This window comes from Hippichthys cyanospilos, chromosome 4 (genome assembly GCF_059441005.1).
Source record: "Hippichthys cyanospilos isolate Australia breed blue-spotted pipefish chromosome 4, RoL_Hcya_1.0, whole genome shotgun sequence".
NCBI classification, from domain to species: Eukaryota; Metazoa; Chordata; class Actinopteri; order Syngnathiformes; family Syngnathidae; genus Hippichthys; species Hippichthys cyanospilos.
The window spans coordinates 27,461,647-27,488,350 of NC_142372.1; the positions used below are offsets into that span (position 1 = coordinate 27,461,647).

Consider the following 26,704-nt stretch of genomic DNA (forward strand, 5'->3'; position numbering starts at 1 on the left):
GTTATGCTCCTCTGAGACGTGAGGAGTTCTGGTTTTCCAAGTTGTGATTCTTCAAGTTCTACTAGTAAAAGCAGGCACGGCTGAGCTGCAGTGCCCTACATATAAGGACAGAGAAACTTGAGCCGCTCACCCGACCACTGGAGTTAGGGTTAGGGTGCCCAGCGCTCCAAAGGCGCAGAGAGGAAGCCACTTTGGTGGGTGGAGTGGCCTTCTGGCTCTGCTCCTTTTGCAAGCAATCGACACACTGTTTATATCAAAGGCGACTTTCGGCACCTCAATTGTGAATTTTGTATTCATCCATTTTTTTTCGCTCACTCTTTGATAGAATTAAAAGTTTTTCACACCCTTGTGGTTACTTGTGTCATGCGTGCAAATTCAACACCGCCGCGGTATCCCACTCATAAACTTAGGCCATCAAAGTGATTTGAGCTGAGGACACATTCGCGCGAATGACCTCAAGCTGCACGGGTGCATCTTCTATCAACCAATAAGTACCATTTATTTAACAAGCTTTAAATTGTACACCATGTAGGACTAAAAGGGAAATGACAAGAAAACGTTCATGCAAAAAAGCGATTAAAGCATCAAGGGGTGCTGAAGTGGAACACCTTCAAGAGTTTAATTCAATTAACTTGAATTAACAAAAGAGCAGAGGACGTCCAACGTTTTATTTCAACCCAGAGTATCTCCTGCATCTTCTTGAAACGCTCGTCTCACACAACCACCATCGATGGCACTCCACAAGACAAAAAGTGAGAAAAAAATAAGTAAAAAGGTCCATACTGTTTTGTAAAGTATTGGCAAACTTTTAAAAAAAACTGAAGTTTTCACAGTCAACTACATAGGTTTGGTTTATTTCAGAGAAAAAAAAACAACTTCAACTTCATATATCCTGAAGTTGCTGATCGTGTCATTTCTTTGCGGATAATCATCAAAATATCAAATATCAGAGTGATAATCAGTCCATCCCCAACGTCATGCAAGTATGGCGCAATCAGATGGATTCCTTGAAATCTCGCACTGCGCATCATCACAGTAAACACGGCACATTGTTCATTGTTTTTTTTTAGGTCCTAGGTCAAATCAAAATGGCCCAGCCCTACTCCATGTAGCATCCCCTCAGATGCTTGTCCTGCCTGGAACTCTCATGGGATCTATTTTGTGCTTCTGTGCAGAGCAGGAAGCACACGTGGCTGTCTGTCTGCATGTGTTGCGGCACAGTTTGTGCTCAAGTTGCTTAAAGGTCATTGTCTTGATGTGGCTGTTTTCAGTCACCTTGAGCCGGGACTTGCTGCCACGTTGCACAAGTTGAAAACGAAAATTGCTTTAGTTGAAGTGGTGGGGGAAAAAGTCACTTTTACAAGATTACAAATGCCAATCATGTCACAGTCAACATGGATGAGATTTTGATTGGTGAGGAGTCACTGCAGAGCGAGGCGCGATGACGACACGCTCTTCAACCTGACACGCGCGCGCGCACACACACACACACACACACACACACACACACACACACACACACACACACACACACACACACACACACACACACACACACACAGTAACGTATGTTATTCACACACTCAAAACATCCAAAACCAGATTCACGTGAAAAAGTGAAAGCGTTTTTGCGCTGATATGACCTCTGACCTTCTCACCAATTCCTCATTGGACACATTATGTCCATCATCACTTTTCTGCGATTTGTCCTCTTGCTCAAATTTGGTCTTCTTTTTCTTCTTCTTATGCTTCTTGTCTTCTAGCTGCTTGCCTTTATCTTTCTTCTTCTTGGCTTTCTTCTTCTGCCCAACATTAAAAACAAGCCCGACATTGACGACATGAAGCTCAAGTGGGAACATCTGAAAAGCGTGTGTGTACACCTTCTTGTCTTTGCTGCGTTTGTGTAACTTCTTGTCCTTGCGCCTAATGTTTCGGGGCGGCGAGGCAGCGCGCCTGGCGGCTGTACGAGGGAAAATGACAGCATCCGTCAGGGGACCAAGCATGCCGAGTGGGGCGGCGGGACTCACCGGGAACAAACCAGGGAGGGGGGAGTTTGGGACCAAACTCAGGCGCTTCCGGTGCCGGGGGCATGTGGGAGAGGACGGTTGCAACTGAGAAGAGCAAGATGAGAGCACGCCATTGCCACGTCAAAGCGTGGCGTGATGCACGCACGGAAGACCTCACCTGTTAGCTGGGCGACGGTGGAGGACGATACATCAAAGAGCTTGGTGGACGGTGCGCTCGCCCCTTGCCCCCCGGTCTCACGCTCGTCCTTGTCGTCCTGGGTGCCCTCGCCCGAAGAAGACGACGAGGACTCGTCCTCGTCCTCATCTGAGGAGCCGGCGAAGATGGCCTTGAACACGTCCATGGGCGGACGTGCCTCCTCCTCCATTTCTTCCTCCTCCTCATTTTCCTCTTCATTCTCCTCCTCCTCCGCTTGCTGATTCCTGGTCTGCAAGAGGTCACACGACTCCTCCAGTGCACTCTAAAGGTCGAGCCAAAAATAAGTGCTCTTCAGAGGCCCAAAGCATCTTTAGACTTCACCTTCAAAGTGTGCGCCGATGCCCCCGAAGGACATTCCTGGATGCTGTCTGCCGTTTTGTCATCACCGCCGCGTTCGGCTGGCTGGTCCCACCTGGACTTTTTGGTGGCCTGAGCCGCCTTGGGAGGAGCTGAGCAAACATTGCACGGAAACGGAAGGACGGTGAGCGCTGCCGCCGGCTGGCTCAAAGAGGTATGCTGCGCTGAGCGTTAGCCCACTTGCTTGCTCGCCGCCCAGCTCCACACTCAGGAAGTTGAAGACAGAAAACTTGTCCCGCTTGACTGTGGGAAGACCCACTGTGGAAGACCTGCCGCCGGGTCACGTGACCATGCCATCATCATCGTGTGACCAGCCAAGCTTGGGGATGCGCGCGCGTGTGTGTACCCAGGGTATGGATGAGGCACGTTGAACCTCTTGCAAAGGATCTTGTCAGGATGCCACTCTAACGTTTCCCTGGTCAGTTTGCCAAACATCTTCATCTTCACCGCCGCTTCCTTGTCCTGCAAGTTGGCCTTCAGGCACACACAAAACAAATCAAACCAACGAAAAATGCTTCTTAAAATAACTGAAGGCTTATCTAATAAAAAATTTCCTTGCTTTTGGCCTTGATCTGGAATGGACTGATTTGAGGATTGCTGTGTGTCTGGGTGCAAGAAGGAAGGTTAAAGGCCTTTAGCTGGCATCCATTCAAATATACTGGATAAATATATATGTATACTTATATATGTATACATAAACACCATACTATTATCTCAGAAACACAAAAATTAACTAAAAATACATAAACTAAAATGAAACACCTTTTAAGAAAAAAAAAAAAAATCCTAGACCAAAAAAAGACTGTGTAAATAACTGAGGTTACCTCCTGGTGCTCGACCACTTCCACGCTGTCATCATTGTTATCTTCCTGCTTAGCACGCGTGAAGCGGCTGGCCAGCACGGAGGAGGTGGGACGGTACAAGATGGACGCTCTCACAAACTCCTCCTTCTCCCTGCTGCACTCCCACTCCGTCATGGAGGGGTCCAAACTGGCGTCCAGGGCATCTGACACACACGCAACTTCATTCATAAGTGTGTGTATGTGTGTGTGAGGGGGGAGGAGCTTGACCACACAAAGCTTGATGGGACAATAATCACTAAGAAGCTGATTATGCAACTACAGAATACGCATGCGGAAATTGTACCATGGTGTGTAACTTGACATGCTTGTGTGAGGGGACAGGGAACAGATTACATCAAGTCTAGTCCAGTTCAGACTTTCATTGTTCATATGTTTTGACCCAAGAAACATATTCGCTGTGCCTTGGAATGGGGTGCAGCAGGCTGGTGGGCGCTCACTCACCTTTATCTCCCTGCCGCAGTCGCTCCAAGTAGGCGTCATATCGGGCTTGTTTGCCGGTGTTCTTCTCGAAGGGTTTAAAGGCCCGGAAGTCATCATGGTGGCCTCGCCACGCCACCGCTGCCTCCTCCTCCAACCGCCGCCGCAACAGGGTGTCCAAGGGGGTGGGCGGCAATGAGTCTGGGGCGGCCCTGCGTAGGTGTAGCAAGCGCAGCCGGTCCTCGGGCCGCAGCAGCTCCATGACGGAGGTAGGGCCTGGATGGGGAGGGGCGGGAGCAGACCAGTCACAGCCATGCATGTCAGATCAATGGACCCTGCCCCGTTTGCAATGAAACATGTGGCCCTCGCTCACTTTGCTCCTTTGGCATCTGAGAGTGGGTGTGGCGCTGGCGTTTTGGATCTTATTCTGAGTGCTGTACAAATCAGTGGAGTTGTGTGTGCAGTGCTTGTGGTTACGTGTACATATGATTTGGCTTTAATCTATTTTCATTTGAATCCAATTTATCAAATGATAAAAACGATTTAATATTACCTTTGCTGAAAGGCTTTATTGAATGAGGTACAGAGGCGCCACACAGACAGCAAAGATGGTCCAGGCTAGTCGCTAACCAAGACGGAGCCATGCGCTCACCTGGCAGGGCGGCCTCCCCCAGAAGCACACCTCTCTGGTCAGACACCATGCTGTGGCGCCCGGCGGGGGCTTCTCGGGGCGACGCATGGCCTTTGGAAGAGCTCAGAGCCCGGGCAAGGGCGGCGCTGATGCCTGACATGTGGGAGACAGCCACCGGGGGACGGAAGTGGTGCACGGGCCGGAAGTCGGCCGGCAGCAGAGGTGCAACAAAGATCTGCAGGGAGTCCCAGGGGACACTTGATTGCAGCACAATCCTTAAAGTAGTAACCACTTGATTTTTTTTTCCACTGAATAAAAGTGTCTTGGCTAGCTTGAATCTGCATTTTTGTTTGCATTTGACTTGCTAACAACATTTGAAGCTGATTTCCAGCTGCGCTTTTTTTGTGTGTGCCAACTGACTGTTTTTTTTTCTTGGGGCTTGTGCGCCAAGGTGAAGCCTTCCAGGATTTTGCCCACGTAGGACACTTCCTGGCGCCCTCCTGCCGACAGACACATTAGCATGATTGCTCGGATGACGGCCAAGAACAACAAAGACAGCCAAGTACAACAAAGACAGCATCCTTTCTTCTTACGAGTCTTCTTGTTGCCGTCGCCGTTGTTGCGCGGCGCGGTCCAGCCGTAGAGTCCGTCGCCGGGCTCATCCTCCAGCACCTTGTCGTACTTGGACATGGTATCCCGCTGGTAGACGTCCACATCGTCGTCGTCGTCCTCCAGCGTGCCAACGCCGAACGCCTAAAGGCCACAGGATGACACAATCACTCCTTCACTCGCTTTTTGAATTTCACGGAACAGCGGTGGTGCTCCCCTTAGTGGCACGCCAATGAATCACTGCTCAAGTTCAATTCTACTTCACACTAATGCTGTGTTCCCACTGAACGAGATTGAGACGTGAAAGCAGAAGATTTGTAAGGTAGTCAAATGGAGTTCGTGCGATGGCGCGTCGGGTGACGCAATGGACAGCTATGGCGCGACGCGAGATGCCGCACTGTGCGTAATTTCACCTGTCGTGTGAAGTTAAAAAATGTTTAACTTTTGTTGCGCATCACAACAGCTAATCAGGTTCAGGAATGCTCAACGTCTCACACGGGGTATGAATCAATCATGCCGGTTTGCTACCCAACACGGCCATCTGAGCTTTCAATACGAAAACAAAGCCAGAGCACTCACCTGGCTTGTAGAATGGCAGAAGGGAGAACTTGGGAAGACGAGTATGTGTAGCGTTTGCTTCATTTTTAAACAGTTGTTGAACCGTAGTTACTGTGCCAAGATAATACCAGTGCAATATTGACAGCAGAGTATAGGGGACCCCCGTGTTACAGCGTCCCAGATTTACGTCATTTTCATGTTGCGACATGGAATACTGAGTTTTTTAATTCCCTCTTTATGACATTTTTCTGGTTATGAGACCAAAATAGCGGTCATGACCCTAGAGGCTTGGCTGTATTTGTGCTGTTTTACTTTCATCTGCTGGCGTTTTTAGGTCATTGCACTTATTTACTATTGCGGTCTGCTTCCATGCAACGCGTGACTACAATGCTGCTCTTCTATTGGTCGGGGTCTCCTCACGGAGATGGTGGTCTGCTATTGGTCGGGTTCACTTGTTTAAAATGGCGGAACGGTAAAGCTTTGTTCGATCGTGAGTGGTTACAAAACCGTATTTATAGTGCATTTTACTGCTTAATTCAAAGTTGAAAGGGTTAGCCATGGGTCCCAAGATTGCTAGTGATGTTAAAGAGAGAAGTAAGATGATGATTTATATGGAAACGATGCTGGAGATAACCCTTATTATGGAATATGGGCATAACAAGTGGTCCTCAAATGTAAATAAATCCTTTCTATATTTTTTTATTTATGATGTTTTCTGATTGTATACATGTATATTATACATATGTAGCACTTACTATACTATTTTGGTACAATTTTTTTATATGTATGTACAATTTTGATGTTTTTACCTGGGGTTCTAAACGCATTAGCTATTTAACATAGTTTTGGATTGCACTTCAAACGACGAATTCGCCTTAGGGCCCCCAACCACAGAACAGATTCATGTTGTAACATGGGGGGGTAACACTGTATTTAGCACGGTATCGGCACTTGATTGCGATTTTGGCAGAGGAGTGTTCCCACAAAGCGAGGGACACGCAACATAAAAAAGAATAAAGGTGCTGTAGGAGAAAATATTGGCCCTGCTACTTCACAGAAAAGTGAAATTTCTTAGCAATGCTTACTTTCCAGATCCACTGTAAAGTGCACAGCAAGCTCACTCACCTTCCCTTGTGCAAAAAAAAGTGACTCTTGACCCTGCGACAAAACCCCTCGCGTAGAAAGTAAACGGCGAGCTTTGTCACTTTCGGTATTAACGCAGCATTAGCCCTATCTATTTGGGAACAGGTGTATTTCCACATTTCTGAAAGAAATGTTTGATGTTTCTGATAAAGAACTTTGCTAAAAAAAATAATAAAATAAAAAATATTTACATTTCCAAATAAGATTTTTCTGCTAAGCCTTGTTTGCCAACAGATGTCAAACTTCGATTTATACTGGTCCTTCTTAAAAAATTAGCATATTGTGATCATGTTCGTTATTTTCTGTAATGTACTGATAAACATTAGACTTTCATACGTATATATTTGATTCATTACAGACAACTGAATGGGTTCAAGTGTTTTTTGTTTGAATATTGATGATTTTGGCAAAAATGTAAAGAAAAAATAAAAATCCCTCTAAAACAATTTGCATATTTCATCCAACCAATAAAAAAAGTATACAAATAATTATGTTCAGTTATGCACTCTTGGTCGGGAATCCATTTGTAGAAATGACTGCTAGAAATGACTGCTTCAATGCGGCGTGGCATTGAGGCAATCAGCTTGTGAAACTGCTGAGATGTAATAGAGGCCCAAAATGCTTTGACAGCAGCCTTAAGCTCATCCACAGGGTTCGTTCTAGTGTCTCTCAACTTCCTCTTCACAATATCCCACGGATTTTCTATGGGATTCAGGTCAAAGAAGTTGGCAGGCCAACTCAGTACTGTAATACCCTGATCAGTAAACCATTTACCAGTGGTTTTGGCAATGTGAGCAGGTGCCAGGTCATGCTAAATAATGAAATATTCATCTCCATAAAGCTTTTCAGCAAATGGAAGCATGAAGTGCTCCAAAATTTCCTGATAGCTAGCTGCATTGACCCTGTGTCGGAGAAATCTCTAAAAGAAGACTAGGACAAGCCTAGCAGCTAAGCAGCAAAAAGAGTAACTCAGACCAGCCAAGATTGACTTTTGCTCATGTCTGCATGATTGCAGTTTTGAGTAATGAACAAGGCTGGGAGTTGTTAAAAGCCTCAGGAATCCTTTGCAGATGTTTGGAGTTAATTTGATAATGCGCCGAATGGTGGGGGCTTTCTGTCGCTGTTGTACTTTTTGTCCACTTTTTTTCCGCGCGAGGAGAGGGGAGGGGAGTGGAGCGAGGTTGCTGTGCACTTTATGGTAGAACCGGAAAGAAGAGCATTGCTAAGAATTTCACTTTTCTGGGATGTGACAGAGCCAATATTTTCACCGACAGCACCTTTATTCTTTGCGGCAATACTCGCCTGCCAAAAAATAAAATTTTCAATGTCGCAATCAAGTGGCCGAGACCGTGCTAAATATTGTGCTGACAATGCTGCGCTATTGTTAGCTTAGCACAGTAACTACGGTTCAACAGCTGTTAAGTGAAGCAAACGCTGCACATACCAGTTGTACCAAGTTCTCGCTTCCGCCTTTCTACAAGGCATGTATGTGAGTGCTCTTGCTTGGCTCTGTTTGTATTGAAAGCTCAGCTGGCCGTGTTGGATCGCTCCCGGTGACCGCAAAGCTGGCGCCATGATTCATTCCAGCCCACTGCGTGAGCAGTTGAATGTTCCCGAAGTTGATTGGCTGTGGCGACGCGAATCGCGGAAAAAGTAAAAAATAATAATAATAATAAAAAAAAAAACTTCACGCGAAAGGCTAAATTTCCCTTCTCGTGACCGCACGCGGCCATTTGCGTCTCTCCATTCGCGTCTATCGCGTCGCAAAACGCTCCACTTTTTCGCCTTGTTCGCGTTCGGTGTGCGCGTACCATTAAACTAAATCAGCTCCAAAACAATATTTCGGGTGCAGCCCTCGCGGCCCGGTACCAGTTGATCCACGGACCGGTACCAGTCCGCAGACCAGGGGTTGGGGACCACTGGTTTAGAGTACCTTTTCATGAAATGCAAATTTTTTGAGACAGGGATCTGGGGTTTTTATGAGCTGTATGCCCAATTCCTCACGATTATAACAATAAAAGTCTTGAAATATTTCAGTTGATGTGCAAAGGATCTAGAATACAGTGGGCCCCCGTGTTACGAACTTAATCCGTTCAGCGGCTAGGCTCGTAACTCGAATTGGCCGTATGACGGGCAATCCAAACCTATGTTAACTAGTGAATGCGTGCAAAAACATCACAACTTTATACACATATTAAAAATTAGTAACATAATCTACTGTATAGTTAAATTAAATTACATAAATATACAAAGCAAAAATCACATTTACCTTTGGGACGACGTGACTTGAGCTGGTCGTGGGTGGAGGCGGAGGAGAGCAGAGACAAACCCGCAGAATTGATTTATTTTTTTCTTAAATGAGAACTTTTCTTAAACGAGAACATATCACCGGCGATTTCCTTCTCTTTAATCCATAATAGAAGAAGCCTCTCCATTTTGTTGTTGACCGAGGTCCGTCCCCTGACAAGGAAAGTCTTGCCCTTAGAAGACTTACTTGCTTCATAGCTTCCTTGTTATTGAGAATTGTACATATTGCCGAGCGGTTACGGCCATACTCACTAGCAAGGTTAAATATGCGTGCGCCTCTTTCGCATTTTTTTATTATCTCCTGCTTCGTTTCTATTGTCATCATCCTCTTACTTCTTCCTTTACCGCCACTTGCAATTTTAGAAGCCATGTATAACAGATAAAGTTTGCAAAGTCTTCACAACACACCGACCAGCTTGTGCCATTAAACTATCGGCATCTCCGTGACTGAGACCGTGACCTTAATTGACTATTAGCATATCAGCATCTCCGTGACTGAGACCGTTACTGTGACCTTAATCGACCAATAGCATATCTGCATTTCCGTGACATGCAAGTTGGTTTGTTGATGCAGCAAAGCAAAAAAAAATAGTGCGGACAGACTGACCGGCATGTTGGGTGGTTCCTAAGACGAAAGGTTTGTGTGTGAGAGGGGGACAAAAAAATGCCGCGGTCCACTTCGTAAGATGAAAAATACGTATAACAGGGGGTTAATAAACTGGGGGCCCACTGTACATGAAAGTGGAAAATAATTACACAATCACAATAAGTTACAATCACAATATTTTTTTTTAGGACCAGTATACCCCTCCTCAAAAAAGTCAGTCTCACAACATTATATCTTGCAGACCAATAATAGCTAAATAAAGGACATTTCTGGGAGGAACACGCACTCCTCAAACGCCCAAAAGGAGGAAATTCCAAAATTTTTAACAAAATGAAAACCACATTGGCTCTAAAAGCAAAGACAAGATTTAGAAGGATGTCTCATCTAGCTGCGAGGCCAATGCGTCGCCCGCCAGAAGCCGCAGTGGACTCACCTGGCCAGCCACACCCCCTCCTCTCCGCGAGGCCCGGGGCTTCTCCCCAAAGAGCCTGCTGGTGGCATCCGAGTGTGGCAAGAACAGGTCCAGATGGCTGTCAGCGACCCAGCCATGCAGCGCCAGTGCCGGGTCCAGACCACTGTAGCCCAGGCCCTGAAGCCCCACCCTCGGGTTGAAGTCCACTGCCACCACGTCTTTGGGGGCGAATGTCACGTTTTCTGGCGCAAACTCGTCATTGTCATCCTCCTGAAAGGCACGCCGTATTCGTCGTCACCATCAACACTGCCACCCTCCTCCTCCTCACAACCATCATGGTTAAAGTTGTCGCCATCACTATCATTGTCATCAAGCTCCTCCTCATATCCGTCACGGTCACCCTTGAAATGATGATCATCAATGTTATCTCTCGTCATAATATTAGGTCATGTCAATCTTCCCTACGTTGGCCTTTGACAATGTCAAGGTCAACGTAGCAGGGGTGCACTTGAGTATTAAAGAGGAGGAATCCAAATACTGGCCCACATTCAACCGGTGGGCTACTCAAAAGACAAAAAAAGCAACAACAACAAAAAAAAGCGGACAGGTCAGTAATATCCCTCCCTGAAGTCATCGTGGTCATTGTCATTGTTAACGGTTCATCTGCGTAGTGCTTGTTTGTCATCACCACCGTGGTCACGACGCGGCCAATGACAAGGCAGCAGACTCCACCCACCTCGGAACCTTCCGAACCAGCGGGGGGCGGAGCGCAGCCAAAGACTCTGGCGCCACTGTCGGCTGAAAAGGACGACATGCCTCCTTGTCAAAAGCGGCGCCAAAGGTATGCGCGCATACGTACGTGCTAGTTGACGCCGAGCCTTCCTCTTGACACGAGGCCCCACGCCCTGACCCGGCTTCCAGCCCATCCGGGTTAGGAGCTCAACGCCCACGCAGGACCTGCAGCAAAGCCGGGTGAGCGTGCGGCGCAGTTGTTTTCTTGGTCAGTTTCCGGAAAAACCACCTGGCGGGGGCAATGAGTTCATCCAGCAGGTTGTCTCCCGGTATGATGGCTGCCTGTGCACTCACGACCTTGGCCTTGTCCCACACCGCCGCCGCCGCTGCAAAGGGCTGCGTGGTGGTGATGCGGGCCGGGGCAATGCCATGCTCGCCCAGATCCTGACAACATCAACACACCAAAAAGACAACAAAAACAAGATATGGAGTGTTAACGGGCAAACGGGCCAGCTGCAGGTACGGCCATTCGGTGGCCTTTACAGCCTAATTTTACATTCTTGGATTCAGTTTAGTGAAAATGAGCAAAATGTTTGACTTTGAAGCGTTATTATTATGTAATTATTATTTGGCGAATCTTGAAAACATAATGTCATGCAAGAGCGCATCTCTGCCACGAGAGCGTGGCCAGCGGTCAGCAAATAAACAATAAAAAAATACAACAAGAGAATAGAGCAGCATCAAATCAGTGGCCAAGCCTTCATCATCGGCCAATATGATCCCTTTTCGAATTTGGCCATATTACAACAGAGGATAAAGATAACGCTTCAACACTGCCACCCTGTCAACAGATGATTTATTTTTTATTTAGTTTGTCTGTCCGTTATAAAGTTCAACAAGTAGCCAAGGTGAAACAGTTGGTACGGTTCTTGTAAATCAGAGGTGTCAAAGTCAAGGCCTGGGGGCCAGATCCGGCCCGCCGTCTCACTTTTTGTGGCCCTTGAAATGCTGATTTGACTTCAGGTTTCTGACTAAAACACCAAAATTGCAAGCTGTCTAACTTTTAAAAAATTGGGGGAAGAAAAACAAACATTTTCTTATTCTCCAAATCTCTTTTGAACAGTTTTTGCTGGCTTCTGATATCAAATCGTGGTCAATGTGAGATCAACACACTTAAAATGTATTTGAATTAAGTCATTCCTGCCCTCTGACAGAAACTATTACTACAATGCGGCCCAAAATAAAAATTTGTTTGACACCACTGTCTTAAATCCAACGAGGACCGTACCTCTTCATCCATGAAATCTTGAGGCGTGGCCTGGTGTTTCTCCGCCTTCTGTTGCCGTGACGACACAAAGGTTGCCGGGGTCCATCCTGCCACAGCGGGAACAAGACAGACGGGGGTCAACGCTGAAAGGTCCAAACAGAAAGTGGGGGTCGTCCAACGTGGCTCACCTTCCTTGGATCCCACCGTGTTGTAATATCCCGCCGAGAAGCCACCCGTGAACGCGCCGTGGAATCGCTGGTACCGTCCCTTTTCATCCCGAACAGTCTGCTCGTGGAGGGGGACGGGCTTACGCGGGGCCTCGTCTGAAAAACACGCTAGGGTCAGAGCTGGACAATCACGCAAACGTCAAGACGTCAATGTTAAAAACTACAGTGAGGAACACTCACACAGCCACACAAAATAACATGAAAACTAACAGAATTAATTGCGACAGAAGTACACATAGAAAGTAACACACAAAACTGGGGCAGAAACGCACAGGGTCACAAGGGTCTCCAAACAAACACACATAAGCGGTCGTTTGGCTTCGAATACATGCGGGACCGTTAGAAAAACAAGTAACCTTCTTCCAGTGGCTCCAGGGGCGTCCCGTATGTGACAAAATCCGTCGGCGCGACAGCCTTGTCGTCTTCTTCGCCGAAGGCCGCCATGTTTGCTACCACCTGACTGCAACAAGCGGCTACGCTACGGCGGCTGGGGAGGGACCTAAAAAGCAATGCAGGTTCGGGCGTCACCTGGCGCCGGCTATCTCACATCCTTTTGGCTCTTTTGACAGCAAGCTCAGCAAAAGGCCTGATGATGATTCTGATCATTTGAATCAGGTGTGTCGGGGAAGAACCCTGCAAAACATGCAGAGCAGCGGCCCCTGAAGACCGAGTTTTGGAGGGTTTTGGAGACCCCTGCTGTGACGCACCACGTGACTTCTGTTGCGTGATGCCGCCTCAAGTTTAACTTCATAATTCATTACAATATTAACGATTAATGACTATTAATGACCAAAAAAAACGAGCATAACGTGCCCCCTTACTGTTACGTTGTAACACCAAAATCTCGACAGTTGGACCCCAACAGACACAAACGAGAAAAAGTCCAATACAGTATAAGAATTATTAAACAAAAAAATGGCAACGTATCAACTCAAAGTGACGGAATGAAGACACCTGTCATAGTCCAAATAAAAAAGACATAGAAAAACTATGAGGCGGATAATCTTCAAACCAGAATGCTGAAGAGGGGAGCACAGCCAGCAGGAGGAAGGCATAGGAACTGAAAGTAACAACAAAAACCTGATCCAAGCACAAATACACACTATCAAAGTAGCAACAGAAATACTCACAACACAGGCTGCAAAAGCACACGAGGGAACATTAGTAACCAGACGATACAGAGATTAATCAGTTAACTTCAACTGCCGCCTCCTGCTCCAGCCAGAACTTCACATTGGGCAACAGAGTCCAATAAAACACAGCCTGCATTTATAATAATAAAACATTCACGTTCACATACCCGCATAAAAGCGCAGTCTGTTCAATGACGATCACACCACAGGCAACTGACTATGCTGGTGCTGAATTAATGTTCTTGGTTTGCTGATCGGTGATGTTGCCTGCCATTCTAATATCAATTGCCTTCACTGTCTTAGCGGACAGAGGCATGTCTTTATTTTTTTAATATGTTGTGAATGACTCCTATTTAGTCACCATCTGTGAACAGTTAGTTTGCCACTTTTTATTATCTCCTGTGTTGCAACAAATCTTTGCAATAGTGGAGTTTGGAGATGCAATCTACCTCTTAAATTTGTTTTTGCGCTCCTCAAATTTCTTCAGAAGTATTTCAATCGCAAACATTCAGGCAGTCCTTCCACAGTGGCACTGAATGCAAATGTTTCGGGCCAAAAACGCTGAATCCTCTTGTTTTCCTCAGTTATTTTTCTCTTTTTCCCTTTGAGATCCATGGCCCATCACATTGCCACCGTTTTGTTTACAACAACCACCTGCCTGGCACCCTGCTGATGGAAACTTGTGTCGCAGGCTATGATGTAAATCTTCTTTGACAGAAATGTTGAAATGTAACATGTATTCTACACATTTTTACAGCATTGCAAAACATTCAGAATGTTTGTGTTACATTTGTCCTCCCACAGAAACCACACTAAAACAAGAAATATATTTCTCTCCCATCTTTTTCCATTTTCAAACATTTTTGAAAAAGTTCCTAGGACGGCGCGAAAGAGCCACCATGCGGCTCTAGAGCCGTGGGTTGGCGACCCCCAGAACTGTTCTGTTCATCAATAAACACATGAAACAAAGTGGCTGCTTCTCAACCACTGATTAATGAAAAAGTAAATTGAGGGAAAATATTTCATAAAAAAGTAACTGCTGCCAGCGGGACTCAATTCCAGGACACTGTGAGCAAAGGCAAAAGCTTGACCAACTGCACCACTTGAGAATGGAGCACTGTCCCATCAACAAAAGTTACATACCTTAGTTTACGTTGATTTAGCTATGACCGATTCCTGGGAAGCAACCTGACACGCTTGCCATTCTGCTACCAGCAATAATTTTGAATCACTTTTTTGTTGTTGCATGTTTTTTTTTTTTTTAATTGAGTCTTTTTGCTTTCGTGCTTTTTTTTTGTGCTTCTTTTTTCTGGCACCTTTCTTTGAAGGTGTTTATTACTTTTTTTATTTGTTTGCTTGATTACTTTTTTTTTGCTCAGCTTTTTGTTTGTGTACTTTGCACTTTGGAGCGTTTTATCACAAAAGTTATCTCAGATAAAGTTTCAAAACAAATAGTGGAAGCCAAAACGCTGTGGAATTCTAAATGCAGGTAAATCAATCAATCAATCAATCAAATCAAACTTTATTTGTATATCCCTGAATCCCCGAAATCTCAAAGGGCTTCACAGACGAAAAGAGGTCATGTGAAGACTTCTTTCAAAAAAAGAAGTCACATAGAGACATCTTTTCGGTGTAAGGTACACAACAGTATCCCCTGTCAAAGCTCCCAGAAGGGGAAGGAAAAACTCAAAAACCCCAATTTGGGGAAAATAAGAAACCTTCAGAAGGGACCACAGGTGGGAGGTGCCCCCTTCCAGGCTCACAGGTTGAAGTGGATGCTGCATGTACCAAATACAGATAAATAGATACACATTACAGACAAATACAGGTACACAATATAGATTCCAGAAAACATTTTGTGCTATATAGTGCAATGATGACTTGAAAGCAGGCAAAGCCATTGGGCAGGAACCTTCCCACAGACCAACCAAGTGGATCGCAGACGGTTGATCGCTTCACCCGCGATGGTTGATCGGCGCAGGGCCAAATGTATGGCGTTATATTTGTGCCACAATTACGCACGCGCGGAAAAAAAAATTGAGCGGAGAAAATCAAACTGAGCGAGCGAAAACAGATTTTGAGAGCAAGAAAAAAACTATTGAGCGCGTAATGATAAGAGTTTGAGCGCGCGCCGATGGAGTTTGAACACAGAAAAAGAAATTGCTCGCTCAAAATTCCTCTTTGCTCGCTCGGGATAGCCCTCTCTCGCTCAACATCTCGCTCTCGCTCGCGATACTCCTCTCTCCCTCGCTCAACATCGAGTTTGCTCAACATTGAGCTCTCGCTCGCTCGAGTCGTCCTCTGCGCTCGCTCAGTTCTGCTCACGCGTTAGGTTTGTGCCACAAAACCAGCCAATCAGAGCTTGTAAAAGCACTTTGATTGACACAACTTAGTATCCAATGAGATTGCTTGTACGCTATCCGTTGACGCACTCTCGTTTGCCCTGTGTTCACCCGAAAAGGGCAAACGAGAGTGCGTCAACACGGACTTGGGCTGGAGAATTACTTTTAATATTATTATTATTACTGTATTGTATCATTTGACAGAAATACCTTGTTAGTTTTTGTACTTTAATAATATAAGCCCACCAGTTTGATTTTCTCCGCTCAATTTTTTTTTCCGCGCGTGCCTAATTGGGGCACAAATATAACGCCATACAAATGGGGGCGGTCAAGTCAACCATCACCATCTAGCTAGCCCCCCCTCCGAGCCGGGAGAAGGGGACTGTCATGATCTCGTGGCATGTTGATGAGGAGTGTGGGAAAGGTGGAACCAATAATTGCTGGGGCTGATATGTTTGAGTCTCAAAAGATCATTGAATCAAAAAACTGAACAGGATGGGGAATGCGCAAAAATATCAAGTACAACAGAAACACTCAGAACAGAAACAAACTTACAGGCAGGTGGGGGCAAACCGGAGAAAATGAGGACCAGGAGCAGAGTAACAAAAAGAGAGCTTGGGCGAGGCAGCAGGGAGGTAATGGAGCAACAAAGACTAGGCAGCGCAGTAAAATAAACAATGACCTACAAGAACTGAATGCAAACTGGGAACTTAAACAGACAACATACTAAACGAGAACACACAACACAGCTGGGGAGAGACGAAAGGTAGGGGAAACTGATTGGATGACAAGGAGGGCAGGTAAACAGGCAGGTGGACAAAATCAAACTAATGAGCCACTGACAGCAGAAGCCGATGCAAAGTGAAACAAAGCTTGACACTAGAACTAAGCAATATGAACAAAACCCCAAAAAGACCAAAAACCCCAACCACACATGGACAGGGGCAGGAAATAAGTAAAAAAGAAGAAAGCCGCAGACAGGCCAGGCCCATTAACTAAATACTTTCGAGTATAAATGTGTTTTTAGTCGGGATTTAAAGATTTCTACTGAGGTGGCTGCGCGAACTTTCATAGGAAAGGCATTCCATAGTACTGGCGTGCCAATGGAAAAGGCCCTTGATCCTGTGGACTTCTTCTTAGCCCGTACGGTCGATAATAATCCGTTATTTTGTGACCAAAGTTGTCGGGACGGAACATATGGTGATTATAAGTCGACGAGATAGGAAGGAGCTATACCGTGTAAAATTTTATAAGTAATTAACAAAACCTTAAAATCACATCTTATGTGTATTGGAAGCCAATGCAAGTCAGTTAGAATCGGAGTAATATGATTGAACTTTCTCGTCCTTGTCAATAGTCTCACTGCTGCATCTTGTACAGACTGCAGGCTTTTGATGCAGGACATGGGAAGCCCAGAAAACAGAACGTTACAATAGTCTAGGCGTGACGTAACAAATGCATGAAATAATGTTTCAGCTTCACTAGGAGAAAGAATAGGGCGAATTTTAGGCTTTTAAGAAGGTGAAAAAACGCCGTTCTAGTCGTGTTATTAATATGTGTCCGAAAAGAGAGAGTTGAGTCAAATATCACGCTGAGGTTTTTTGCAAAACTACTTTGGGAAATAGTACAGTTATTAAGGTGTTCAACGTGACATTCTTAATCAAGTGCTGATGATGAGGAGGGCCAAAGATTAACATCTATGTTTTATGAGGGTTAAGAAGCAGAAAATTGGATGACATCCATTGTTTAATCTTGGCAAGGCAGGCGTCCAGTTTATTGCACTTGCACGGATCTGTTATTTCTAAAGGCATGTATAGTTGGGTATCATCGGCATAGCAATGAAAACTAATAGCATGTTTACGTATAATATCGCCAAGAGGAATCATGTAGGTGTTGAACAGTAAGGGACCAAGTACTGACCCCTGCGGGACACCACATGCGACAGAGAAAGATTCAGATTAATTTTCATAAGAGACACGATGCGTCCTTCCCAGAATGTAGGATCTGAACCAAGAAAGTGCTGTTCCCAAGATACCAACACATGATTTAAGACGTTTTATAAGAATATGATGATCAATAATATCAAATGCAGCACTCAGGTCAAGCAATAGTAATATTGATGAGATGTTGGAATCCGTGGCTAAGAGAAGATCATACGTCACTTTTACAAGAGCTACTGAAGGAATCTAGAAAAAGCTTCTTGCCTTAAACTAGTTCCTAGCGTGTTTGTTTTTGTTGAAAGATCGCCCATACCACAACATAGTGAAACAATTGATTTAATCCAGACAGAGTGGGAAAGTACACGAGGCCTCGGGCCAGTCCTGCCATGGGTCGGAGCAGAAAATGGCAACGTTTCACCTTCAACATTCAGTTCTTATACCCTTTTGGGGCATCTAGTCCCACTGTGGAATGCAAGTGTGTGTGTGTGTGTGTGTGTGCGTGCACGTGCGTGCGTGCCTGTCGGTGTGTGCGTGTGTGCGTGCGTGGGGGTCTGTTTGCGTGGGGATGGTGTCTTCAAAAGTCTTTGTTCTGCCGGCCATTCTTTGAAGCGGGAGGAAGTCTTAGCACCATAAAACCCTGACTGATATCTTCTCTTGAAGGCCACACCTAGCCTTTTGCCCATAGTGGAATGTTGGTCGGGGGATTCCATCTGTTCCTTTTGGAGGTGCCGACTTGTCTTAATTTCCCCTGGGCCAGGACCATATCTGCTTTATACTGACATTATGTTGTCTCAATCTTTATTAGAATAACACAGTTCCATGTACACACTATTTTATTGATATATTGCATTTGAAAAATATGAATTTCCTTCACTATCTCAGTTGAGTAGTTGGCCTTAAAACCTGACTGAAGGAGTTCAAATTAATTGTTATCTAACATGAAATCGTTAAGCTTTTGTTCTAAATCTTTCTCAAGAAATTGGGCGATAAACGGAAAATGTGACACTGGTCTATGGTTAGAGAGATTTTCAGGATCTAGGTGAGGTTTCTTAAGTAATGGTTGAATGACGGCCGTCTCAAAAGCTTCAGGTTCAATGCCAGAGAAGGGCGACAGATGGATAATATTCAAGACAGATGAATATTATAGGATTGTGAATACGTTTTTAACGAGTTTGCCGGGAAGCAAGTCTAGCATGCATGACGTTGGCTGCATTAACCAGCTGTGTAAGACACTCCAGGGATACTAAATCAAACTGGGACAGAGTTACCAGACTTTCATGAACCTGATTGTCCGAACTAGCATCAGCAGCCAAGGGGGTAAGTGGCGCTGCCTTTTTTATTTTGTCCCTTATTAGCAGAATTCGCTGAGTAAAGATTCGCATGAAATCACATGCTGAATGGAGGGAACTATGATTAATCTGCTGCTGTTGCGTTAGCTTTGCTACCGCAAATAAATATTTTGGGTTGTTTTTAAGACCAATCATTTTAGAAAAGTAATTTGTTTTTGCTAACCTAAGAGCCTCTTTATATTTCAGCAAGCTATCGCACCAGACCTAACGGAAGACCTCGAGTTTAATTGTTCTTCATTTTTGCTCAAGTTGTCAACTTAACAATTTAAACGTACACGTTTCGTCCGTAGACCACGGAGTGTGCCACTTCGGACAAGTTTTAAGTCTTAATGGCACTATAGAGTTTAGAGAATTAAAAAAAAAAGTATTAAAATCGTTTGTGAGCTTATCGACTGAACCAATGAAAGACGGAAAGGCAGCTGTTGTGAAAGGCAGTAGTTCAGAAAGTGCAGCTGTGGTTGATGAGTCAATTTTACGGCTCTTAAAAATCGTTCCAAACGGGGCGTTGTCAGAGAAATCTCTAAAAGAAGACTAGGACAAGCCTAGCTGCTAAGCAGCAAAAAGAGTAACTCAGACCAGCCAAGATTGACTTTTCTATACCATGGTAGTGGGAAAAAGCTTGGGCGAACAAACTCGTGCACTTATTCAACCGCTCAAGCGCCCCTGCCTGGTTTTTATTCATTCAGCAAAGCATTGCGCATTTCAAGACATGACAAAAAGAGCCAGTTGGGCGCCACCAACAGCTGGGCCAAGGTCCCAAGCTCACACTTTTCTGCGTCAACAGCTTTATCTAAGGACTGGGGCGAGATGAACTAGGACTGCAGACATGGATAGCAATGCACACTATTCGAGACAAGAAATAAGTACATAATGATAACAACCTAATATATGATTTCGTTCACAGGTGTGTGCTCAAGTTTTGGGCCGCTAGAGGAAGCCTGCGTAACACACGCTCCAAATGAATGGTTTCCGCTAGCTCAGCGTGAGACTCGCTGACAAAACACTAAGCGGCGCTATCTGCTCACTCTTCAACCAGAGGCGCCAATTTATCATTATTGCACACCAAGCTGCGTTTAAAAAGCAAACAGCATTTATAACCCACTCCCAAAAATGCTTAATCAAGTCGACAAAAGTGGTCACCCAAAAACAGACACGTTTTGTTGCCACTTGGAACGTAGCCATGGCACTTCACTTTCAAAAGTCAACTACTCAATACAACGGTTAAAATGAGTGCCGAACAAAAAAGTGTCATGATCATATGGTACAGGATTCCGTTGTACTTACTCGTCGTGTGTATGTGCGTCCGTGTGTGCGTTTGCGTGTGTGTGTGTGTGTGTGTGTGTGTGCGTTCTTGCGCCCCTCGTGCATCTGCTTCTGTCTTTTTGTGGCTTCACCTCGTGTGTTCTTTTATGCCTTTTGTGTATCTTTCATTTCATTTTTCCCTTTGTGTGTTGGATGTTATTTGCTGTCACTTATGTAACCTTTGCTACCCCTTATATTAATTTCACTGATTGCATAGGTCAAAATTTAAATTGGGCAAAATGTGACATTGAATGTCCATCTCGAGATGGAAATCATCTGGGCAAATGTAAAATGAGTCGACATTATCAAAACTGTTGGCGAATGACACGCGCTTACACACATACACACGCAGACTGAACGCGTTCACTTGATGACACTGACGCATGAAAATAGGTAAAAGACACTTTCAAACGTATTTTACACCCTTGATGTCAAAGTCACGTGACACGGGGGGTGGGCGTCCCGTGACCTGGGCGGTTGCAACCCCCGGGGATCTAACTGTTCCCGGTCAAAGTCTTGCAGCCTCCTGCAGCCTTCCAGAGTAAACACAAGCTAGTAAGTACATGGTAAAGTAAGTAAAGTAATTAAAGTAAGTACGCAAGTAAGTACGTGTGTGTGTGTGTGTGTGTGTGTGTGTATGGGGGGGGGGGGGGGGGGGGTCATGTGAAGGTGGGGGTCGTTGGGTGCCGGTCGAACCTCAAGATGTGCTCTGAGGGATCCGGGTGGGGTGAGGGCAGCGTATGATTGAGCAAGCAAAAATCAGCAAAATCAAAAAATGCTCTGTACTTTTGCATGTTACTTGTATGAATGCCCCCCCACCCCCTCCCCCCAAATGGATCATTCTTATTTTTCACCCCACTTTTTTGATGCTAAACCACTTCCACATTTCTCACCTACGTGAAACTTGCCAAGCGCAAAATTCATGCTATCCAGGCTATCCCCCATCATTTGTTTTCCGTTCCCAGTCCTGCGCTGGACCAAAAATATTCTGCATCAGTGGCAGTTCAAATTTAGAAAACAATTTTTCAAATTGTAAGAGTTGCCATGTTTCCTGTTTTGTATGACTCGCTGCAATGCAACATGTTTATTAGCATGACATTGTCAAAGCTGCACGCTCCAGAGCATGCCGCTAAAGCCGTCCATATGATCCTCTCAAATAAGTCCCACGATGACCGGTTGACCCCCGCACGAACCTGGCGCGACACCTGGCTGAACCCTTGCGCATCAACGGCTAGCATAGTTGTTAGCTAGTGGAGGTGTTAGGGCCTCAGATGAGTCACATGCAGAAGCTGCAAACAAACGTAAAGGTCACGCTCTCAAATGGGCCTTTGTTGTCAGCTAATCTCTCCGCTCATTAGCCTCACGTTAGCGTGCTTTAAAACCACCGCCAGGATTAAAATGGCCGCTGGGATTACCAGTCAGGACGCACGAGGACACCTCAGGAATGTAGGGAGGGTGGGAAAGCTGGCCACCTCCATGACATCATTGGGCGGGGCTCGGCGGCCTTTTTAAGATGTCTGCCTAAACCAGAGATGGTATTACGCTTTCATGGGAATGCCGCACGAGTTCATTTGGCCTGTTGGCCCAAAAGTGTCAGAAACTGGAAAACTATTTTAAGAAACATAGGCTTGCAACATTCAAATTCCTATGGTGGGACACTCAGACCCTCTACCCCTCCTGTTATATAACGGGTCAGACTGATGCAGAATTTTTCATGAAACGAGGTGGTCAGACACTTTGCATGATGGGTCAAGGTGACCATTGCCATTCGAGCCAGAGTACATCAAGAAGAGCGCTGGCAAATGCGGTCCAGCGCCGGCCGGGGCAGTGCTTGAAAAGTATGGCTGTGACGGCACAAAAAGAAATCCATGAAAAACAGGAAGCGGTTTGCGAGACTTCCTTTGCCAGTCGGACCTTGTGATTGGCGACCACGCTGTCCCTCAGCTGACACCCCACTCGCGATCACGTCTTGTATGTGTCAAGCTGCTTTTTTGGTGGGCAGGCGTGCTTGTGTGCGCGCATATGTGCACCACTCAAAAGTAACACAGCCCATGCAGATGTTTTTCAGTGCTTGGAAAGTGACCACAGCATCAAAACATAGTGCAATCAAATTGGTATCTACTGTAAGTTTTACCTTATCTAAATACTTTGTGTTAGCACATGGAAAAGGCACCAAAGGAGAAAAAAAAATTCACCTTACAACACCATACTGAATTTTTTTCAGTGTGCTAAAGGGAGGGGCAAAAGTCATGAAAATTTGGGGCTATTTTGGGGAATTTAAAATGAATTTTGTAGGTTGTATAAAAATTACCTTTTGCGCAGTTTGCACATGAAAATTGCAGCTCCCTGTAGATGGTAACGTTGTGCCGGCTGGCCGTCGTTGCTTCATGGAGTGATGAGGAAAGCGCCACCGGAGGACTTCTTCTGTCAAATGTTAGCCAAGAGTTACAGGAGGCAATTGGTCCAACAGGAAGTTAGCAAACTGCAGCCATTAGCTAAGAGGATTCGGCCGGCGCAGGTGCCACCGCTCGGTTATCTCATCCAACAAAGCCGGAGTTGGCCGGAGGGATGTCCCGCCCCTTCATTGCCGCTTCGTCAATGCACCCTGCCAAATATCACACCTTAGAGGCACCGACAAAGCGGACCTTTCTCTGAGAGGCAGCAGATTGTGCAGCAAATGCGCCCAACAAAGTGGCGTTCCTTCAGTGCGGCAATCAAAATGGCGGGTGGGGTTGGCCTAGCTGTCATTAAAAAACAACCAAGAATAGTCCAAAGGTACCACTGGCGGCAAACTTGATTCACCTGAGGGTGAGAGTCAGGAGGTTGAACCAGTCGCCAGAGGAGATGAGCCTGGCGGGGCGAGTCAGGAGGGTGACCCGAGCACCAGACGAGATGAGCCCGGCGGGGCGAGTCAGGGGGCCGACCCAGGCGGCGGACATGGGGCAACTCCAAGGTGGCTTGTAACCCAGATGCTGCTGGAGACTGGCAAGAGGCGTCGGTCGTGAGGGAATGGCAGGTGAAGGCATTAGCTGGATGTGACTAGCGGCTGTGGCGGAGAGACAACTGTCGAATGTTCGGTCATCTGCTGTGGGCTTGGGAGCCCGTCGCCGGGCGTCGGCTGGAGCGGGAATCAGGCTGGCAAGTGGCTCAGAGCACTGGCGCCGACTGGCAAGTGAGTTGGAGGTCGACTGGCAACTGACTGGAAGGACTGACGCAGACTGGCAACTGGCTGGGAGGTCAAACGCCGACTTGCAAGTGACCCAGTAATTGGACGCCGACCCGTAGGCGATTCGGGAGGTCAAGCATGGAGGTACATGGTCGTCGCTTGAGCTTCCCACAGGGTTCTGGTTTGGTTGAATCATACTGTCAACGGACGGGGTGGCAGAGAGAAACGCCGGTGTGAAGGCAGAGATAGTGGACCCGGGTGAAGAAAGTCTTTGAGGCAGGAAGTGCGTGTGATAGTCCATATTTATTAATTAAAGGGCAGGCAGGAACAAAAGCGGAAAAACAGAATGAGAAAAACTCCAAAAATACAGGTGCGCAGCTAACATGGAAAACAAGACAGACTAATGCGGGGTGACAGGAGAGGAGCTGAAACAGGGTCTATGCACACAGAAAAGAACAGAACTAAAAATCAACAGAACATGACAAAACTAGGCCAATGTGTGACCATCAATTGTGTGCCGACTGGACTTCAGAGTCATAACTGTCATTTGACATAAACTGTAACTACAATTTGGCCCATGATAAAAATGATTTTGGCACCCCTGATTTACATTTGCATGTTCAGAAAAGCACTACAACATTAGCAACACATTTCCTAATCATCAATGTCTTTTTGGTTTTACGTCGCTGGTAAAACTCTGAATCGCGGGTGTACTCCTACTGACTTTTTCACTTGTTCTCCAAATTATGTTGCAGCCCAGATGAAAGCTCCTTTTGCTCCCCACCAAAGTCAGCACATGGGCACATGTTTTGTGTGGCATTTGCGTCCCTTATGTTTGTAACATGCCTAGCGCCTCCTACAGGAAGAGCACAACCAGTAAAGAATGAAAGAAGAGCTATCTTTGTGTTTGTTGTTGTTGGTCCAAAGCCAATGTGCATGAGCACACACACACACACACGCACACACGCAGAGTGGTGAGCAAACACATATGCTGTTGCTGTGTCAGTTTCACACTTTCATTAGCATTAAGCTAACGGGGCTAATGTGGAGGCCAGGTTGTCGTACTGTGTTTTGCTTGAGCCTCAATTGTCGCGGCTCACACATTGTTTTTGCTTAGACAAAACCTGGCAGATTGGTTTGGCCCTCTTGGAGTAAAAAGTCCAGTGGTGGCCAGTACGAGCAGACAAAGCGGTTGCAGAAAGAAGCGGTCTCGAAAAGCGGCGGCTCGGTGGACCGGTGAGTCAGTCAGGGGCTGAGCAAAAAAGGGAAAAAGGGAAGTGAAAAAGTGAAAAAAGCTGACGGACCGGCGACGGCTGGGTTATATTTCCTGTGCGACACGTCCCAACTCTGAATGTGACCTCTTGAAAGGAGAAGCACCCCAAACGAGCAGAGCTCCAGGCCGCCCGATCTCCAGGCGGCCTGAGCTCCCGGCAGGCCTCGCAGGAAGTGCCGCCTTTGACCTTTGGTGACCAATGCTGTCCTGGGCCGTCCGCCTCAGTTGTCACATAGCCAGGACGAGTCATCTAGATGGGGTTAGCCTGACCTAGCCTCCGTTAGCTTGCACAGGCTTCTGCCAACGCCACTGCACGTAACTTTTGGATGGCAAGAAAACAATAGTGTCATGACTTGCATATGATGAAAGACGCGCATGTGTAGCAGCCACACACGCCATCAGATGGCGTTTCGAAGGCGAGATAGGAGGAAAAGCATGCGATCCTTCCAGGGAGGAAGGCGCCGGCGCTTGCCCATCAGCCAGGCAATTTGTGCACTTTCCTTGTGCGTGTGCATGCTCAAACGTTTGGACAGCAAGAGGATAGAGAAGTCCAAAAAGAGGAAGCGAGCTGTTGCAGGGTACGTAGACTTCCTGTGGGGGAGGGGCCTTTTCCTCTGCCGCTGTCAATCACACCTCTTGTCTCTGCTCACATCATCTTATCTCGCTGCACATCTGCCTCGCAGACATGCACGCGCACAAGCAGGCACACACACACTGCACCTACTATGTGTGTGCCCGTGTGTGTATAGGGTTGTGAATATACATTCTACGTATGTATGTTCTACACATACGTATGTATGTGTATGTGTGTCCTCTGTGTGTGTGTTGTATCTACCTGTGCTTGTGTGCATCTAAGTGCCGAGGTTGTCCTATCCGACCCCTGGGGTTAGTCACTTTGAGGTCTGGTCACACTGCTTGTTCCTCCATAATGTCTTGTTCATTCTGCATTCTGCTGTGAAAGTTGTCATTTTAATTCTGTGAATGTGTGTACAAATTTTAAAGGGGTTTCATACCACCTACAACATGAATGTGTATGTGTGTGTTTGCGTGTGTGCGTGCGGGCGAGAGCGGCTGTTATACGTTAAAAGCCTTTGTTACACGTTAAACGCCTTTCTGTCGAGGAGGAAGTGATGTCAATAACCTGCAGACAAAACCCCGCTCCCTACCAGTCAAGTGAATATGTCATAATAACATGACATAAGAACTAGTCAAAAGACATAAAAGAACGTCCACAGAGGACACCCACACACATTGTGTGTGCCTGCATTGAAGTCACAACAAAGCCCAACAACAGAACAGAATCAACCAATTACAATTAGCAAATGCCAGCCAAAAAGCATCTGGACAAGATGGCAGCTGATTGACAAGCACTTTGTACATGTGAATTCGCTACAAAAGACAAAGGGGCAAGACAGGACACAGAGAAGCCAAAGTAAATACATTCAAATCAATCCAAAAGTTGATAAGTGTCCCTCATGACAAAAACACACTAAAAAACGATAAGCACACCAAGCTAATCCAACTGCTTTTTGCGGCATGTGAAGCAACAGTGACGCTCCCCCTCTGCCAAGCATCTGCCGCCAAAACCACAAAGCATCCCGGGACGACACAACAACGAGACAATGGGAGCAGCGGCTTCAGCGCCGTATTGGCTGGAATTGTGCGTGTCGGCGAAACGGCCAGGCGCCTTCCTGCGCAACGTACGTGCACATGCAACATGCTGACTCCTCCGCTTGGGTCAAGTCCTGCCTGCCTGCAAAACAAAACATCCAAGCAAGCATACGACAATTCCATTTTGCTCATTCAAATGAAATCAATTGCTCAACCAAATTTTTTTTCTGTATTT

General features: G+C 46.1%; 1 protein-coding gene and 1 long non-coding RNA gene across 7 annotated transcripts; one reads left to right on the forward strand and one right to left on the reverse strand.

Moving 5' to 3' along the window:
- Positions 1-592: 592 nt before the first annotated feature.
- Positions 593-25,902, reverse strand: gpatch1 (G patch domain containing 1). 5 transcript variants are annotated; one of them, XM_088413095.1, is made up of 22 exons: positions 25,694-25,902; positions 22,731-22,843; positions 12,710-12,852; positions 12,315-12,449; positions 12,148-12,233; positions 11,149-11,303; positions 10,987-11,084; positions 10,864-10,925; positions 10,149-10,397; positions 5,085-5,244; positions 4,912-4,991; positions 4,513-4,726; positions 3,885-4,136; positions 3,405-3,586; positions 2,927-3,054; positions 2,761-2,849; positions 2,545-2,672; positions 2,185-2,452; positions 2,028-2,111; positions 1,881-1,960; positions 1,659-1,802; positions 593-1,461 (listed from the first exon to the last, which is right to left on the reverse strand). In XM_088413095.1, exons 2-22 carry the CDS (start codon positions 22,748-22,750, stop codon positions 1,390-1,392), a joined length of 2,829 nt encoding a protein of 942 aa, XP_088269221.1. In that variant the 5' UTR covers positions 22,751-22,843; positions 25,694-25,902; the 3' UTR covers positions 593-1,389. The 5 variants fall into 5 exon arrangements, with proteins under 5 accessions (XP_088269221.1, XP_088269219.1, XP_088269218.1 ...); XM_088413093.1 differs by having other exon boundaries at positions 2,185-2,485; positions 22,731-22,840; positions 25,694-25,901; XM_088413092.1 differs by having other exon boundaries at positions 2,185-2,485; positions 25,694-25,901.
- LOC148425249 (uncharacterized) lies at positions 12,214-14,408 on the forward strand. 2 transcript variants are annotated; one of them, XR_015865367.1, is made up of 3 exons: positions 12,214-12,518; positions 12,720-12,868; positions 12,969-14,408. It is a non-coding gene; the product is annotated as an uncharacterized LOC148425249 (long non-coding RNA). The 2 variants fall into 2 exon arrangements; XR_015865368.1 differs by having other exon boundaries at positions 12,214-12,384.
- Positions 25,903-26,704: the final 802 nt, after the last annotated feature.

Bases quoted from the DNA above. Each gene is read 5' to 3' on its own strand.
- gpatch1 (XM_088413093.1), bottom strand. From the start codon at position 22,750: ATGTGCAAACTGCGCAAAAG. The intron at 1,961-2,027 runs GTGAGTCCCGCC...TCCCTCGTACAG, and splicing joins CCCTCCCTGGTTTGTTCCCG to CCGCCAGGCGCGCTGCCTCG. The intron at 1,803-1,880 runs GTGTACACACAC...AATGTTGGGCAG, and splicing joins AACGCAGCAAAGACAAGAAG to AAGAAGAAAGCCAAGAAGAA.